The 19,262-nt window shown below is 41.9% G+C and overlaps 1 protein-coding gene across 1 annotated transcript; it reads left to right on the top strand.

Moving 5' to 3' along the window:
- The first annotated feature begins 2,698 nt into the window (after positions 1 to 2,698).
- Positions 2,699 to 16,694, top strand: rasgrf1 (Ras protein specific guanine nucleotide releasing factor 1). The gene is made up of 27 exons (XM_061283339.1): positions 2,699 to 3,001; positions 6,233 to 6,339; positions 6,575 to 6,722; positions 7,576 to 7,668; positions 7,751 to 8,004; positions 8,336 to 8,415; positions 8,486 to 8,679; positions 9,178 to 9,287; positions 9,626 to 9,744; positions 9,876 to 10,036; positions 10,234 to 10,297; positions 10,646 to 10,788; positions 10,874 to 10,956; positions 11,031 to 11,279; positions 12,510 to 12,880; positions 12,968 to 13,087; positions 14,139 to 14,309; positions 14,405 to 14,511; positions 15,172 to 15,284; positions 15,361 to 15,421; positions 15,498 to 15,601; positions 15,676 to 15,760; positions 15,819 to 16,016; positions 16,088 to 16,167; positions 16,260 to 16,377; positions 16,463 to 16,531; positions 16,602 to 16,694. The coding sequence occupies exons 1-27, from the start codon at positions 2,726 to 2,728 to the stop codon at positions 16,692 to 16,694; spliced, it is 3,771 nt and encodes a 1,256-aa protein (XP_061139323.1). The 5' UTR covers positions 2,699 to 2,725.
- Positions 16,695 to 19,262: the final 2,568 nt, after the last annotated feature.

A 19,262-nucleotide genomic window follows, 5' to 3' on the forward strand; every position in this document is an offset into this window, starting at 1 on the left:
AAAATGGCCGACTTGAGTGAAGCATATTTTGATTTCCTTCAACTGCTTTTTGTCCCAACTCTACTGCATTGCAGAGCCACTCCGACCCACCCCAACTATTCACACACACATATCACTCCCTTTATTCCATCCCTCCCAAGTAAAACTAATCCAGATTGTTAAACACGGCATCGCGCTTTAAAAGGATTTAAAACGCCTGTTTACGTTCACGCTTCCTGTAAGCTGCGACTGCCACAACTTATTTCGACAACAGGGCTTGCACGCATCAAAACGACAAAGTGTGTTTCTATAAAAAGCAAGGCGTAATTAGTAAATGTCATTCGAGAGGGGTACGGTGAATTCCAAGCGTGCTGGATCATGTAATTAGGACCGCAGCCTTCTCATGGGCGACTGGGGGAAGGACACCACGGCAGGCAGCATCCTCTGTGACAGCAGCGGAAAACACCAGATGACACACACACACACACACACACACACATCCCCGCTGGCTTATATACACACAGACACGCACACATGCAGGGACAGATCACACAGTGTCCAACAAGACTGACAGTGATGTTTGACTGTTATGGCGTGGATTTTTTTCTTCCCCCCTAGCCACCTTTCACGTATCTGACCGTATCTCTTCAACGTCCCATTTGAAAGCCAACATCTGAAGCAATCTCTACTTTCTGGATGGAAAATGTTCCCACAAAAATATTTCAACATTGTTACGTCCATGTGAATTTTAAAACTCGATTCAACTCACAATTGTGGAATATTTGTTTAAAAAAACGAGGCCTTAGTTGAATCTACTGTCAAACTCTGTCAAACTAAATACAAAACTAAGAGAATTATATTTTGTAAGTTTAAAACAAGCACACACACTGTCGCTTTACCTTAGGAAAGTCCACTTAGCTTAATGCTAACAAACCAAAGCAAAGCATCCGTGCTAGGCTAATGCTAGCATTGAAAGTCACAGTTTCAGAGTCACATAGTGTGTCATTGGTTGCTAGCTTAACCTAAAATAAAATATCAATTCAATTTCAGAAATTTAAAAGAATTCATTTGACAGGAAACAGTCAGCTTGCTAACTTGCTAACTAACATATTGCAAAGTCTTCAATTCTTCTCTTTTGGGAAGAATCAGTCGCTTATTTGCACAATTAATGCCTGCATCGTCTCGACACGAATGAATTGAAAGTCCACGGAGCAACTAACCAAATGAAAACAACAGACTTATCGTCAAAGATGCAGCGGGGGGAGACGGATTTATGGCACGATAGATTGACGACAGAAAGGATAACAATGAAGATGCGGTCATAAATAAATCTCTTCAAGAAGACGCCCAAGGACTGATGGCAGCAGATTAGAGACTGCGCCTTTTAAACAAATTGGATGCTCGGAGAGGCAGATTGGCTGTTTTGCTTGTTCATGTTTTTTTTTTTTAATTGTTGAGCTCTGCAACTACACAGACCCAAAAAAAGTATTTTCCATCCTACGTGATGTCATGTTGCTGACGCGGCATATTTAGAAATGCAGCGCAACCTCCGAAGTTTAGCCCAATCAGTGTCTTTGCGAGTGTGCTACAAATGATTGACAGCTCATACATCACGCCATCAGTCTCTGATTGATTGTTATTCCTCACGCGCGGTTGTTCCTTATTTATCGAATTCAAGTACAAGATGGGGGCCAGAGACGGCTGATTTATTTATTTATTTTTATTCACAAACAATATTTATTTTGTGGTACTTTCAAGTCAAATTGACATTTTCAACAAATATGAGAATTATTATTATTATTTTTTTACCCAACCTAGGGTTAAATATTTTGACCGAGTCTATTAGGTCGAATATTTTATCCTTCTCCCCATCTGTCTTTACAATGGCTCTAATCAATATCTGACTGATATGATCAATGCAAAAGTGCATTACGTTAAAGGAATGTTTCTTTTACAGCTTTGACTCTTCTTTAAGTTGACTTCAAATTGTCGAAAACATTGTATTCTGTTCACGTGAGGCGGTGACAGCTTTAAAGGTCACCAGTGCGTCTGGTTAAATTTTTGTTGAGCTATTGATCGGCATTGATTGCAATTCATTTACGTAACTTACGGCTATACTACTGCCTCTCAAAGCAAAAAAAAAAAAAGTCAGTTCATTTTTTTTTATTTGGAAATACTTCAAATGCATTCCTGTATATGAAAAAAAAACATCACGCTCTTCTGGAGATTTATTTTTATGTGCTATTACTGAGTGGCACTGCAAAAAAAATGTCTTTTTTTGGGGAGGGATGATGCAGCATGTTGTTGTACTACAACAAATGTCTTTTTTTTTTTTTTTAAGGACTTGGTGCAGCATGTTGTGATGTGGTCCCTGTCCAAGGTTCTGAAATCTGCTTCCCCAAGCATGTCATGTGACCTGAGCCAGCTCTGCCTCGCTCAGCAGCCAGCCAGCCTGCTGCTTTCTGGAGATCTTTTTTTCTTTCTTTCTTTCTTTCCATGGGAGGGGAGCGCACAACCTCCTGCTACCCCCCCCCCCCCCCCTCACCCCCCACCCCTCCTCATCATCTTGTCTCTCTGTCACCCGCGGACAATGTGGACCTGCGAGGGGTTCTTCTCACAATGCAGCTTTTGCTTTTTCACTTAAAAGTCTCGTCTTTGCAGCTATTTTTCTCCCTCTGCGGGGCTATCGGGGAGATGATGTAAGGACCGTGTAAGCGCCCGCGCTCAAGTCTTCTCTCCACCAAAAATGCAGAAGGGAATACGGCTGAATGACGGTCATGTCACCTACTTGGGGCTTTTGGCGAAGAAGGACGGAACAAGACGCGGCTGCTTGAGCAAGAAAAGCTCGGACAACACTAAATGGCACACCAAGTGGTTTGCGCTTTTGCAAAACATGCTCTTTTATTTCGAGAACGAGTCCAGTTCTCGTCCCTCGGGATTGTACCTGTTGGAGGGATGCATATGCGACAGAGCGCCTTCGCCCAAACCTTCGCTCTCGGCCAAGGAGTGTTTGGAAAAGCAGGTGCGCGCACACACACGTGCAGTATAACACACTCGTGATATCCCTAAATGTGTTATTTTCTTGTAATATTAATTCTAGATGCATGACGACCTCAATAGGCGAGAGCGCGGCACGCAAAAAAAAAAGCATGCGGTTGCAGGTTGCTGTCTTGCGCGTTATGTAATCCATGCATAGCATTAATGATGAGGTAACAATATTATAACCTAATGCCAATGTTTGCTGCAGTGTTCTGTTTTTTTTTTTTATGCATGCAGCAAACCAGCTCCTTTAATGCTATTATACTAAATTGGTTTTAGTACACAGGTTGCAAATGCAAAAACGAAAAGTCTAAAAGAGTCGTCTGATAGTTTGGCATTGGTTGGACTTTTTTTTTTTTTTTAATCCTAAAAAAAAGTGTTACATTTTTGGGGTGGAGAGATTCTAAAAAAAAAAAAAAAAAAAAGTTGCAGTTGCAACAGTGTCATCGTGTGGTCGAATTGTTTATTGGAACGGGGGAAAAAAAGAAACAGCAGGGTTCCACTGTTCGGTCATCTCCGTCTGAATGGATTTCCTTTCGATAAATAGGTCATGTATAAATAAATAGCAGCACTAACACATGCAAAAGTGTTTTAATCAATCTAGTAGGCCTCAACATTGGGGCTCACATTTGCATCACTCTTGCTTTGCCTCCATTAAGCAACCAGCCGGGATGGATGCTGCAAAATTAGAAAAATAAATACGAAACGGCTCCGTCTGCTCTGTGAACAAACGTGTTGTGAACATTGACGTCACCAGTAGGATGAGGCTGAGATCCAAAGTGAGTTCTGGCTCATGCTGAGAACATCTGCCCTGGTGCTGATCCAGCACAATGCAGCACACTCGCGAGTATCAATTTCGCAATCAATATTATGAAGGCAGACGATATAAACAAACAAACAAACGCCTGCTCTGGGTTTCTTACATTTCTCTTCGACTCCATAGTGCTTAGATTATTTCTTCTAGTGGAATAGCTCGGGGTTTCTATGGCAACGCTTATTTGCATCCTAAAGAATGATGCAGCGGGAACGGCTGGGATTAGCTGGGATGCTCAAGTAGAGTTGTTTCACCTTGAGTATTTTGATTGATGAGTCCAATCGACAGGTCACAGAATTTAAACACACAACAGGAAGTGGTGCAGTTGTGTTATTTTCAAGGTTAGAATAGAATAAAACTTTTTAACATAATTTTTTTTTATGAAAATGATTGCAGTGCATTATAAAAAGAGGCACAACAAATTATTTACCATTAAGTGACTAATATTTCCCCACATAAAAGAAACTTAAGAGGCTCTACACAGTACTTAAGTAGAATTGGCATTTTTTTTTTTTAAATCTAAACTTACTTGATTATATTTTAAATTCAATACTTGGGCTTAATTAATTATATGAAGCACTGCTTTCAACTGTTTAGGCTTTACCCACCTGTGCTCCCGAGACACCCCATTAGGTACGCCTACACAATCAAATAGAAGCTGCTTTCCAAAGATAACTTGTCTGCTTTCACGTGTATCTCTTTGGCTTTACTGGAGTTGAGCTTTGGGCCTAGAAGCGGTGTACATTTGTTATTCTGACTTTACTTGTTAAGCTAAGCAAACAACTCCTAGTATGAGGCAATGGAAAAAAAGTACAATACCTGTTGAATTGGAGAATTATTTTCTTTGTAAAGGCAGACTTTTAAGCACAGCAATTTAATTTAATTTAATTTAATTTAATTTAATTTAATTTAATTTAATTTAATTTAATTTAATTTAATTTAATTTAATTTAATTTAATTTAATTTAATTTAATTTAATTTAATTTAATTTAATTTAATTTAATTTAATTTAATTTAATTTAATTTAATTTAATTTAATTCATCAGATTCATCATTACCAACCTCTTTCAGGCTTCTTGTATTGGCTTGATGAAATGCTTACCACATGCCAAGAGTGGAAACCCTGACATTTTATTTGCATGCACTTTTTTGCCTCTTTCTTTGTGACCCGAATTCTTTCCAAATGGCACTTTGCCTTCAATTGCATCTTGAGGACCTGTAATGATTTTAAAGATGCATGACTCAGGTAGCAGCATCGCCTCTCACCAGACACTTTGGAAGACGTACGAAAAAAAAGTACAGCAACATGCATGACTCTGCCAGAAATAGATCCTCTTTGACACCAGGATGAATACCTAATGAAAGTCAAGATGGAGGAGCAGTCAGCCATGAATAACGATCAGTTGCAGGTTGATAGGCGCGCCTGTTGAACACGGCTACAGCCGGCCCAAAAATTCAGGCTGACCCTGAAAAGCATTGTCAACTTTTCAAATCGTAAACAGACTTTCGGCTCAATGTGCGGATCATAACCATTTCCAATTAGTTGCTGCTGCAGCAGCAAGTGCGCTCGCTCGTCAAGACTCGAGTGACACCGCAAAACGCAACAGCCCGACCCTTCACGTCGAGCCGAGTTGCTAGGAAACAGGTATCGTACAGTTACATAATTGCCCGTGGCTCCAGCCTCCATGTCTTATGGCATTTCCTCCTGGGAACTAAGAGACATCCCAGGAATGGAGCTGGGGGAGGCTTCCCTTGCTGGGCTCCATCCGTCCATTGCACGGGTGGGCGATGATGATGATGATGATGATGATGAAGATGATGTGGCTTCCCCATGTGCTTCTACATAAATCTGCTCCGTAAGGCGAGCAAGCAGCCGGAGCAAACGCAGAGACATAAGCAGCTTTAATCAAGCCGCAACTCCTGGAGCTTCAGCTACAACATAGCTGGGAAACTTAAAGCCTGAGGGACAGATCTGACCCGTGGCTCTGCCCCCCCCCCCCCCCCCCCCCCGGATGTGTTTTCTGAGTTTATTTGTTAAACATGTTTGACCGACTTTTTATTTTTTTTTAAACAATACCATGTCATTTTTGCTATCCTTTTCTGCCACTTGTGTATTTTGGGTGTAAGTCCACTGGCGCCCACTAGATGGCAGTCCACTATTGTTTGACACTAGAATTGAGAGAAGAAGCCATGAAACAAAAACCATAAATCCTGCTTTTTATGCCTCCAGAAAGTTCATTTTAAAACAACTATGAGATAAGCTGAGTTTGTTTGTTTTGGGGGGGGGGAGGAAACAAAAAACAATATTTGTTTACTGGAAACAAAAAATATTTGTGTTGGAAAACATGTTAATTACGCTAGCAGGCTTTTAACCAACCAATTTGTTTGGTCTTATTGCAGTATTACTTCACGATCAGCTTCACTCACGAAAACCAAAAGGCGCTCGAGTTACGGACAGAAGATGTGAAGGACTGCGATGAATGGGTGGGCGCCATATCGCACGCCAGGTAATGAAAAACTAACAACAACAAAAAAGCACGTCAGTGAAATGTAAGATTCAAAGTTGTCTGCCGAGCTAAGTAATATTTGACTGATGTGCTCCATCTGTAGGGGGGGGGGGGGGCGTTGCCATGGTTACGCGGGCAACGAGATGGAGGAAAATGTTTTGTTCACAAGAAATCTTGATTGCTTTCATCTGAGCCGCAACACTCGGGATGTGAAAACGATTTGTGCATCTGACAGTTACAGAAACTTGGCCAACGAGCACGAGACCCTCATGCAGAAGTATCTTCATCTGCTTCAAATTGTGGAGACGGAGAAAACGGTTGCTAAGCAACTTCGACAACAGATAGAAGACGGGGAAATCGAGATCGAGAGGCTCAAGTCCGAGGTAAAACTCAACCCTGACCATTTTGATATTATTGAACTTTATTGTCGCAACACTTTTGCCGATGTGCGTGCGTGTGTGTGTGTGTCATCTCCCCACTTTGCATGTCCTCTTCACAACAATGCTTCCAAAAAGGCTGCCTTCCCCATTCTTCACATCAAATAGTCGTTTTGCTTTCATGTGCTAATCTGACGCCTATAAAATGGAATTAGAAGAGGGGAATATGCATGAAGACTGTTTTATATTGCTTCTCGTCAATGAAATGCAACGGCAATTAGCTCTCGCCCGGGCTCCAAAATGAATGCATGAAACAGTTCACAGAAGCTCCAGTCCACAATGTATTTAAACAGAGGTTGCAAAAGTACTCACACTCTATAATACAAATACTTGTGTGGAAAAAAACTCAAATAATATATAATAATAATATTCAACTCCCCAAATAAATACAGGCTCTAAAAACTACGTTTTTAATTTACCTAGGTTTGATATAAGATTTCTTTTTTTTTTCCCGAGTTTGGTCATGTGATGTTTTCAAACTGTGACGTCATTTACAGTCGACAGCGAGTGACAAAATGGCCGCCCTGTGACGTAGACAAACTGGTGGAGTTTGCTGCTTAATTCATATTCCACAAATACAATATTAATTAGAATGCCGTGTTTAGACTAGGACTGCATAGAACATATTCTAAAGAAAATATTTATAAATAAATAAATAAATAAATAAATAAATAAATAAATAAATAAATAAATACAGTAACAATTCACTATTGTTACTTCCCGCAAACTGCACTAATTTGAATAAACATGGACGCCGAGCTGCAAATCACATGAAACTATTGGTCTTGGCTCTTGACAGATTGCAGGGCTGCTAAAAGACAACGAGAAGATCCACGCCAGTCCCACGGCGGCCCCGACTGAGGATGACTCGGAAATCAAGAAGATCAAAAAGGTGAAGCTCCTTTTTGCTTTTTTTACATAAAATAATGACCTCACCATTTTTATTTGATTTGATTTCTTTTTTGTGGCTACAGGTCCAGAGCTTCCTGCGCGGCTGGATCTGCAGGAGGAAATGGAAGACCATCATCCAGGATTACATCCGCTCGCCACATGCCGAGAGCATGAGGAAGAGGAACCAGGTGGTGTTCAGCATGTTGGATTCGGAAGCCGAGTACGTGCAGCAGCTGCACATCTTGGTCAACAACTTCCTCAGGCCGCTCCGCATGGCCGCCAGCTCCAAGAAACCGCCAATCACCCACGACGACGTCAGCAGTATATTCCTCAACAGGTTGGAACGGGAGTGGAACCTCGGTTTCCTTATGCCCTAGTTTTTGTACGATTATTTTGTATTATATCACATACATAAACACGTATCATCAAGTATTGGGCCTTTCTTATCCCTTCAGACAAACATTGGACACTCATCTCGCACGCTAATCTGCATGCTCTCGTCATTGGCCTAATGAAAATCCACCCACGCACTCATCGGAGCACATTGACGCTTACAAGCAGCCCGTCTCAATCAGCGCTGCAGCACAACTTCACAGGATGTTGGAAAACTGACGAAAATTGCTCGTGTGATGACAGTCTGATAGTTTTTCTTTCTTTCTTTTTTATAGTGAAACTATCATGTTTCTACATCAGATCTTCTACCAGGGGTTAAAAGCCAGAATAGCCAGCTGGCCAACGTTGGTGCTGGGTAAGGAGACTTTTTCATTCTAACATATGGAGATGATGCCTCCGAGTACTAACCTCAACTACCCGGCCAGCCGACCTGTTCGACATCCTGCTGCCTATGCTGAACATCTACCAGGAGTTTGTGAGGAATCACCAGTACAGCCTCCAAATCCTGGCCCACTGCAAGCAGAACCGGGACTTTGATAAGCTGCTGAAGCAGTACGAGGCCAAGCCCGACTGCGAGGAGAGAACTCTGGAGACCTTCCTCACCTACCCCATGTTCCAGGTGATTATTATCATAAATACATTTTTTTTTTTTTTGGTTCATTTAATAATGTAAATTTCCAAAATAGGAGGAAAAGCGTAATTGTTAGCCCTCCATTTTCTGCACCACCACTCAAGCAAAGTCAGCAGAATAGAAACTAAATGGCTGTAGGGATAATATTATTTATTTTTTAATTTTTGACCAACACTCATTTAGACAGATTTAAGCCAGGACGCGTTGTTGTGGCACACCTGATCAGCAACAGCGGGACATTGCCCCCGTGGTGTCGTTCATGCCTATAAAAAGCTGTTGTTTTTGAAGCTCCGGCTTCAATAACGGCTCCTCTCCGGCAAGACGTGCACTTTCTCGACAGTCCACCGCGTCGATGATACATTTTTGCTGATGAGCGGAGATTGCGCTCACCTCTGATCTCCGTCTCATTAGTGTGTGCGCACGTTTGTGTATGACGGAGCTTTTGCACGTTAGCTGTCATCTCTTCCTTGTTGTTGTTGTTTGCAGATTCCCCGTTACATCCTTACGCTTCATGAACTTCTTGCCCACACGCCTCATGAACACATAGAGAGGAACAGCCTGGACTACGCCAAATCTAAGCTGGAGGAGCTTTCGAGGTAAAAGTCATTTCCACTAACAACCCAGGTAAATAAATTACTTTTGTCAACCTGCGGTGCTCGGCCCTCTAGTGGTCCGTAGCGGTATTGCAGTTGGTCCGCAAAATTGGAAATGAAAAATGATTGTAACATTTTTAGAAATAAAATCGATTTATTATTTAGACTCGATTTATTTTCCAGCTAATTTTGTGAATCCAAATGATGTCAAATGTAGCTGAGATTCCCAAAATAGACATACAGATGTAAATAAATAGCCTTATTTTCTGTTTTTTTTAAATTTTATATGAGTTCTCATGAAATGCATTAAAGTTGAAAATATTTATTTGTTTTTTTCTCAGAATTATGCACGACGAAGTGAGCGAGACAGAGAACATCCGAAAGAACCTAGCCATCGAACGCATGATCGTGGAGGGCTGCGAGATCCTCCTGGACACCAGCCAGACTTTTGTAAGACAAGGTAAAAGTCCCAACAATTACCTCTTTAATGGGATTCATCCAGTTAGCTATCTGCTAGCCCTCTTCTTGTCATTCCACTTAACACTTTTAAAGACCATGTTTGCATCGCCTGTCTCTTTTTGTGTCTCTCAGGTTCTCTCATCCAGGTCCCATTGAGCGAGAAGGGCAAGATCACCCGCGGGCGCCTGGGCTCTCTGTCTTTAAAGAAGGAAGGGGAGAGGCAGTGCTTTCTCTTCTCCAAGCATCTAATCATCTGCACTAGGGGATCCGGTGGAAAGCTTCATCTCACCAAGGTGAGCCGGAGCTGCTGACCAAGCTTCTTCTCTCATTAACTCAAATTGAACAAATGACGGGACATGAGAGGGAAAGCGACGTGGGCCGAGTCACGCCGTGACTTTTATCAGTTCCCGTGACCTCGGGAGAGACACGAGCGGCTCTGTCGCATGCTCACTCGGGCTCGTTGTTCATGCATATTGTGTGTTGTTTGCAGAATGGTGTGGTCTCTCTTATAGACTGCACTCTTATGGAGGACCCTGAGGGCACTGATGATGAGTGTGAGTGGATTGTTCATAACACAGCATTGCACCTTGCAGGAATGTCATAATATGGAACCGGCTGTATATATAACATCATGAACAATTATTAACTCATTCATTGCCATATAGACGTCAAATATCCATTTTAACTGGGCTGGCAGTGAATGAGTTAATTATGTAATTGCGTCCTTTTTTTTTTTTTATACTAAAGAGCAGATTTATGAATTACAATCCATTATTTTTATTTATTTTTAAATATATTTTTTTATTTTTTATTTATTTTTTTAATTTACACAGAATTTCACACAAAAAAAAAGACATCTACTTTTTTTAATGTGACTTTATGGAATATTTTTATATCCCCAGCCAAATCAGACAAAGGCGGCCAGGACATGGAGCACCTGGACTTCAAGATTGTGGTGGAGCCAAAGGACAGTCAGTCATTTACAGTCATCTTGGTGGCATCTTCCAGGCAGGAGAAGTCTGCGTGGACCAGTGACATCAGCCAGGCACGTTTCTTCGCATCACTTTGCAGCTTTTTTTTTTTTTTGCGTTCTTGTCATGTTGACTGCCATCACCCTGCGTGTCTCACAGTGCATTGACAACATCCGCTGCAACGGCCTCATGATGAACGCCTTTGAGGACAACTCCAAAGTCACCGTCCCACAGATGATCAAGTAAGCCGGTCGGACAAATATATTCCATGTCGTAACACTGATCCTAATAAACTCCGCCCACATCATCCTCTCAGGTCCGACTCGAGTCTGTACTGCGACGACGTGGACATCCGCTTCAGCAAGATGATGAACTCCTGCAAGGTGCTGCAGATCCGCTACGCCAGCGTGGAACGTCTGTTGGAGAGGCTGACCGACCTGCGCTTCCTCTCCATCGACTTCCTCAACACGTTCCTGCACTCCTATCGCGTGTTCACCACTGCCGACGTGGTGCTGGATAAACTCATCACCATCTACAAGAAGCCCATCAGCGCAATCCCTGCTCGGTGAGTCACGCGACTTCAACCCGCTCGATGATTTAGAGCTTTGCCAAATAGCAAAACCAGTCTTAATGTTTGACATCGTTCTAGATCGAATCGGAAATTGGGGTGGAGTGGGTGTAATGAGATTTATGGCCGATTCATTGAGAAAATATCAACTGGATAAAATTACCGTTTTTTTCCATGTATAATGCGCCCCCATGTATAATGCGCACCCTAAAAATGGCATGTTGATGCTGGAAAAAAGCCTGTACCCATGTATAATGCACACCCCAGATTTTAGGACAATAAATTAGTTAAATTTTGCGCATTATACATGGAAAAAAACGGTACTTTTTTTTTTTTTTTGTCCTTTGCAACAAAGAAACGTATTCAAAGCAGAAAATGTTCCTCAATACTTTAGTATTTGTTTAACTGCAACAGAACAAAAAAAAAAAAAATCATTTATGCATTAAAAGAAGAAAAACAAATCACAGCAAAACATTTTTAATTAAATACAGATTTTGAAAGCGCCAATATCCGCAGATTAAATTGGCTACCCAATGAATCGGTTCAACCCTAATACGAAGTCCCAAAAATGCACGGCAATCAATCGAAAGTGTAATGTCGGGTGAATCAAGCGAAACAAAGCCTCCGAGACGGACGACGGAGCGCGTGCAAATATGTGCGTGGTCAAAGACAATAATTGGGCCCGGTCTCTCGACAGTCTGGAAGTGTCTCAACCGGTCTCCTTCGCGCTATGGCAACCGAGCTCGTTGCTGCAGGACCCCACCCTCGCCTCCCTCGCCTCCCTCCTGATCGCAAAAAAAGCTCCGTGGTGTGAAATATTGATGGAGCGTTGCGGTGGGCTTCACTCCGCTCTCGGCAGAAGCCCCCCGCTGCGGGCTTATGATCAGCTGCCCCCTTGCCCACGCCCTGCAGCATTGCCCACCCAGCCCACGGCACTTGTCATGTCACTGTGAGACACCTCCACTCCACTGCTTGTGTCAGCGGCGGCCATTCGCTGTGCTATTTATGGGAACCCATGAGGTCGCCAGGAGGGTGGCAGAGAGTGGGAGAGTTTTTTTTTTTTTTTTCCTGCAACACTGCAGCCTCCACTGTATGTTGCTCAGAGTCGACCAGACACAAATAGACTGAGGTTGCATCCATAATTTAGGGCAGGATGTGTATTTAACAAAGCTCCTCAGACATGTTCCTCGGTTTTCAATCAAATGCATGTATGTGGCTGTGATGCAGGTCCCTGGAGTTGTTCTTTGCCAGCAGTCAGAATAACAAACTCCTGTACGGAGAGCCGCCGAGTTCCCCCAGGGCCAGCAGGAAGTTCTCCTCTCCTCCTCCCTTGGCCATCGCTAAGAACTCGTCCCCGAACCGGCGGCGCAAGCTCTCCCTCAACATCCCCATCATCACCGGAGGCAAAGCTCTCGACCTGGCCGCCCTGAGCTGCTCCTCCAACGGCTATGCAAGCATGTACTCGTCCATGTCCCCCTTCAGCAAGACCACCTTGGACATCAACAAACTCTACGTGTCCAGCCCGATTACCAGCAAAATACCAGACGAGGGGGAGGACAAGAAAGACAAGATGGAGGAGACCTCGGTATGCAAACAAGGTAGGTTGGCGGATTTGTCCAATTTTTCCACCCCCCCCCCCTCACCGAATTCCACTTTCCTAACTTTATCGTCACGCTGTGGTACAGATCTCTCCGTGCGGGAAGAAAGCGACAAGGATCAAAACCAGAGCGATGACGCCGACCAAGAAGCCTCGCCTACAAAGTCGCCGACTACGCCGAAAAACATCAAATGCAAAAACTCCTCAGGTACATTTTGTTCCAAGGACTGCAATGACGTCAGTACGATGACACTGCGTGTGATGGAAAAAAAGCAAAAGTAGCCCCCCCCGACTCACCCTCATCGAGCTTTCGGGACATAAATAGAATACAAAGAGACGTTTTTTGCTGTTTGGGGTGGAGCGGTTGAACCGAGTTTGATTCATCGTCTTTGTGCCAAAGCGAGCACGAAGGAGACGTGGCGCTGTGTCAGAAGCTTAAGTAACAAGTCGACGGTGAGGAACATGCAGGGGAAGCCAGTGTTGGCTTGAGTAGGTGTCAGGGAAACTTGTGTCATGGTAACTACACCGAGAGCGTGTTTTCCCTTTCCACCCACGGATAATGAGGCTGTTTCACTGCAGCCGAGATTATCGGCGTGCCTCCTAAATCTCACGACCACATTGCAGGGGAAGGAAGAAATGATTTTAAAAGAAAAAAAAAACCCTTCCCTGGAAGCCCGTGCCCTTCACCGTGTAGGATTTCTCGCCTCTTGTGATGTGTTCATGTTCTCTGGATTGAAATAGCAGAGTGCAAAATCTGTTGATTCCTCTCTTATGAAGCTGATATTTGGTGGCTATATTTAGCTGTAACCATCTCGGAGAGGAGAAGGCTGGAGGATGCTTGCGTAGGTCTGTGGAGCCCCGTAGTGGAGACTTGAGGAAGAACTGGTTGTCAGTTCTGCAGCAAAAACATTTCACCGGACATGAACCGAACAAAAAATAAATATAATATATATATATTTCTTTATATACATATTTACTTTGTGCTTACAAACTTCTAATTTGTGCGCACCAACTACTTATTTGTTCACATTAATTATGAAATGGATCACGACTGTATTTATGTGTGCTCCCTCTAGTGGTACGTGAAGGAATCACACAATTCAAATTGAGCATTATGTTGAAATATATATTTTTTAATCCGGTACAATCCACTTCACTTTTACAATTCATTTGTATTTACCTTTTAAGTACAAAACAATTTCATAAAAAAAAAAAATTGAAGCATTTATTTAAGGTCAATTTTTTTATATTTTTTTCAGAGTTCTCTCTGTTCTCCTACAACAATGGCATGGTGATGTCCTCATGTCGAGAGTTGGACAACAACCGCAGTGCGCTGTCCGCCGCCTCCGCCTTCGCCATCGCTACCGCCGGAGCCAACGAGGGAACCCCCACCAAGGAAAAATATCGAAGGATGTCCCTCGCCAGCACAGGTGCGCACCCCGCCATTAGACACACAAACCTCCTGTCGAAATTCCCTTGAGAAAGAAAACTCAAAAAGAAATGTCTGTTCAAATATTCCATACAGGCTTCCCAACAGATCAGAGGAACGGGGACAAAGAATTTGTGATCAGACGAGCAGCGACCAACCGAGTTCTGAATGTTCTCAGACACTGGGTGTCCAAACACTCACCGGTAAATGCAAGTTGTATAACCCGTAATGTTGGAATATGATGTCATTCTGCCGTTCTGTTGTCATGGTTTCTGTCTGTGTGCTCGCCCCTCCCCTCCTGTGTGCCCATGATTAGTTTGATTACTCCCTCTTGTTACCTGTCGTGTATATAAGTCCCGTCTGCCCGTGTTGTCTTGATGTCTTTTTGCTTCCTGATGTCGTCATGTCGTCGTCGTCACGCTTCGTGTCTTTTTGGTTCCTGGCGTTTTCAAGTCTGTTTCGGTTAGTCAGTCGGTCATGTTATCGTTTTGTTACGTCAAGTCAGTTAGTTTGTTTTCTTCAAAAATGGTCGCCCTGCTCCATTCCCTCCGTGACAAATTCATGACACAGGCCTTCGGATAAATCACAAACAAAAGCTACTGGTTGTACCGTAATTTTCGGACTATAAGTCGCATTTTTTTTCATAGTTTGGGTGGGGGGGGGGTTACTTATACTCAGGAGCGACTAATATACATATATATGTTTTTTTTTTCACTTTTTTGGGCATTTTATGGCTGGTGCGATTTATACTCCGGTGCGACTTATAGTCCGAAAATTACGGTATTTAGGCAATGTAAATAATCAAGGTGCATCAAATGAATCCTTTCATTCGACCCTATTTGTCACTGTCTTTGTCCTTCCAGGACTTTGAGAGTAACAATGAGTTGAAAACAAAGGTTATCGCCTTCCTCGAGGAAGTGATGCATGATCCCGAGCTGCTGACTCAAGAGAGAAAAGCAGCCGCCAATATCATCAGGTATATCAATTTATTCTATATTCCATTTTAGACTCTTTTAACTTCTGTATTTTTATAAAAATTTTTGCATTGTCAGAACTCTGACTCAAGATGATCACGGTGACAATCAAATTGCTCTTGAAGATGTGACCCAACTGGTGAGTGTCGTTCGGTACTAGATGTGGATTTTAATTGATATAAACACTACCATCATAATTGCTTTTATCTTCTCAGGTGGGCTCAGGGAAGGCCGACCCCTTTGAGAACCACTCAGCCTTGGAGGTGGCCGAGCAGCTCACCCTTCTGGACCATCTGGTTTTTAAAGTCATCCCATATGAGTGAGTGTAACCATCTGATTCTTGATATATTTGATTTTGTCCTCAATTATTTTCTTTGTTCCTCGTCTCGACAGGGAATTTTTTGGTCAAGGCTGGATGAAGAACGACAAGAATGAGAAGACACCTTACATCATGAGGACCACCAAGCACTTCAACAATGTATGTGACATGACATCTGAGTCATGTCAGGGATTATAAAGTGTCAATCTTCTGCTAGATAAGCAACCTTATCGCCACGGAGATCCTGCGCTCGGAAGACGTGCTGACCCGAGTGGCGGTCATTGAGAAATGGGTGGCAGTCGCCGACATTTGCCGATGTCTCCATAACTACAACGCCGTGCTTGAGATCACCTCGTCCCTCAATCGAAGTTCTGTCTTCCGTCTCAAAAAGACGTGGCTCAAGGTGTCCAAGCAGGTGCGCAACACCACTCTGCACTCAATAGTTTTTTTTTTTTTCTTTTTTCTAAAATGGCAATGTTCCCGCAGACAAAAGGCCTGATTGACAAGCTGCAGAAGCTGGTATCTTCAGAGGGGAGGTTCAAAAACCTCAGAGAGGCTCTGAAGAAGTGAGTCAGGCTGGCTGGTGTTAAAATGTCTTTTTAAATGTGGTTTCACAAAGGCATGACATGTTTTTGTTTTTTTTCCCCCCTCCCTTCAGCTGCGATCCCCCGTGTGTTCCCTATCTGGGCATGTACCTCACAGACCTGGCCTTCATCGAGGAGGGAACACCAAATTACACCGAAGATAATTTGGTCAACTTTTCAAAGATGAGAATGGTGAGAAACGTGCCTTTTTATTTTCTGCATTCATTTTTTTTTTTGCCTTTACCCCTTCATATTTTGGATCCAACCTCATTCACAGATTTCGCACATCATCAGAGAAATCCGACAGTTTCAACAAACGGCATACAAGCTCGATCTTCAACCCAAGGTTAGAAAAGTTCCTTTTAAGTCCATCTTTTGAGAATGGCCCAGTTCAAATGAGCATATTTGTGCTACAGGTAGTCCAGTACCTACTGGACAGGAGCTTCGTTCTGGATGAAGAAAGCATGTATGAAGCATCCCTCAGAATTGAGCCTAAAGTGTCCAACTGATGGGGGGGGGGGTGTTGGGGGGGGGGGGTCGGCTATAAGCTACATTCTTCTCTGTTAATACAACACATCAGTTCACATCCACTTTTGCATTGTTGTACAAGATTTTTGCTCTTCTGTACAGTAGATGTTCAAGGTTGTTTGATGACAGAAGATATGTCGAATCTTTTGTTCATAACAATCAATCCATTCGGGGTGCGGGGAAAGCATAATAACGGAGGTCGCCTCGTTTCGTCACGCTCAAATCAAATGCGACCGATGATAATATTTTGCTTTGCGCCAGCTATCTTTTCATTTCAGTTTAATCCACGAGTTATTTGGTTTGTCCGCAACCAATGTAGCATTGTACAAAAAAAGCGCATTAAATCAGGTAAATGAGCACAGAGAACATGGACGGAGTGCACGCAAAAAGGGAGACAACATTTGGTGGTAAGCCAACCAACCATCTCTATGCTTCCTAAACCAAAAGAAAAAAGAGCTTTGTCTCTTCATTTCTGCTCTGCGACAAATGTTCCCAAATGTTTTGCACCATAGACTATTTTTATACTGACAGCACCCAAGAAAAAAAAAAATCACAATGACACATTAAAGAAGCTATCGTGCCTGGTTTTGGTCACAGACAAAATTGTAATCTGGTGGTGAAGAGAGGTGGTGAAGACAGACTGTTAACTTGTTGACTAATAACCATGTTGAGTTAATCGTTTATAATACGATATTCAATTACCGTAATTTTCGGACTTTAAGTCGCACCGGAGTATAAGTCGCACCAACCATAAAATGCCCAAAAAAGTGAAAAAAACATATATATGTATATAAGTCGCTCCTGAGTATAAGTCGCCCCCCCCCCTCACCCAAACTATGAAAAAAAACGCGACTTATAGTCTGAAAATTACGGTATATAGATATCACCATTGAGTCTGTGGCAAGAACTGCAGATGCAAAATGTTGGAAATCGACACATCAATATTTTCAAATTGCTACCATCTTTTATTTTTTGGGGCTTATCGTTTGTATAAACTTGTTTCTCCGTCTCCTGTCCCGACTGTACAAAATAATGTCGGTCATGCAAAACACTTCTGTTGTTTATTGTAAAGAGTACACCGGTTCAGTATAACATTAATGTACATTCAAAATGATTTTTTTTTAAATTGATTTATTTTAAGTACTTTTCAAAAAAAGATGGTAATTGTTCAACGATACTTCTGTAGAGTTAAAAGGTTGTTGCTCCTCTGTAATTAAAAGACAATCTGTCCATCTTGCTGTTCCAGTGATTGTGGAACGTGCCAGTATATCACTCTGTTATATGCATTGCTGTTTATTAACAATATGATATATAAAAAAAAAAAAAGTTACGTGAATGACCTCTGCCTGCAGCATTCAAACACTATTTTTGTAGTAGTCTTCAAGAGTGACCTGCTCTTTATATAAACATGAGAAAGTATTTTGTACCTTGTTGTTAATTCACTTCTCTGACACGTGCTGTACATTTTGTACATGCTAGCCCTGCATATCCCTCAATGTGGAACGATGTGATCCTTTAAAATATATATACGCACACATATAGCAAGTTTCAATACAAAAATACGACAACAGTTTAGTCTTGAAACCATGACTTTAGAGTAGGAAGTGTTTTGCATTTATACTGTAATCCTGTCTATAACCATTTCTGTTAGCAGGAATTATAGTAATGTAGTGCTTATTCTGTGAATATTTGTATGTATTTTTACTATGTATGTACAGGACACTTTTGAAGCTCACGTGGCAGGCATGCAACACAGACAAAATAATATTATATACTTATACTTATACTTATACTTATACATGCACATACAATACTCTTATAAAGGTATATGAACAAATAAACATTTTTTTGCTGTTAGCAATACCCAGTGGTATGAAAATTATCTTTCAGCCCTCATGTTTCCACATCTTAATGAAATATTCCCCATTTTGTAAGAAAATTAAATAGATATATATATAAAAATGAAATACTGGTGATTTTAAAAACGATTATGTTTCCAAGTTACCTCTTGCTAATAAATCAATTTTGTCTCAGGGGCATTTTGTCTCAAGTGTTTTTGTAGAACATCCATACGAATTTGAAAAGATATGCTTCCGGGTTTCTTGGGGGTTTCAGCTATTTAATAATAATCATAAAACAAAGGTCTAACAGAGTTTCAGGCAAATTAACTTGAAGCAGTCTTTCAGGTCAGGCATCATTTTAAATTATATACATTTGTAATGAAAGAAAATAGGCCCATTAAATATCAATGAAACATACCGTGTATCAATATTTAAGTACTGTATTTGTGTTTTGTACTGGACAGTACAGCACTGGGTTGTATAGATAAATATAAGAAATTAATCTCAGTATATGTAATAAATTTCTCCATCAATTAAAAACAAAAAGATCAAATCCTTTATGAATGCAGTCGTGGCGCAAACTGGTGACATACTACATATCCCACAATTCTCCCCGACGTAAACTCTCGACCAATAGAATCGCCGCGTTGCTTCCATCCTAGAAACTACATATCCCACAATCCTCCCCGGCGTAAAATTTCGACCAGT

The sequence above is a fragment of the Syngnathus typhle genome, linkage group LG7 (assembly GCF_033458585.1).
Source record: "Syngnathus typhle isolate RoL2023-S1 ecotype Sweden linkage group LG7, RoL_Styp_1.0, whole genome shotgun sequence".
Classification (NCBI taxonomy): domain Eukaryota; kingdom Metazoa; phylum Chordata; class Actinopteri; order Syngnathiformes; family Syngnathidae; genus Syngnathus; species Syngnathus typhle.

Coding starts and splice junctions, on each gene's coding strand:
- rasgrf1 (XM_061283339.1), top strand. CDS start 2,726: ATGCAGAAGGGAATACGGCTGAATGACGGTCATGTCACCTACTTGGGG. Junction 8,416..8,485: donor CTGGCCAACGTTGGTGCTGG/GTAAGGAGACTT, acceptor CTACCCGGCCAG/CCGACCTGTTCGACATCCTG. Junction 9,288..9,625: donor AAGCTGGAGGAGCTTTCGAG/GTAAAAGTCATT, acceptor TTTTTTTCTCAG/AATTATGCACGACGAAGTGA.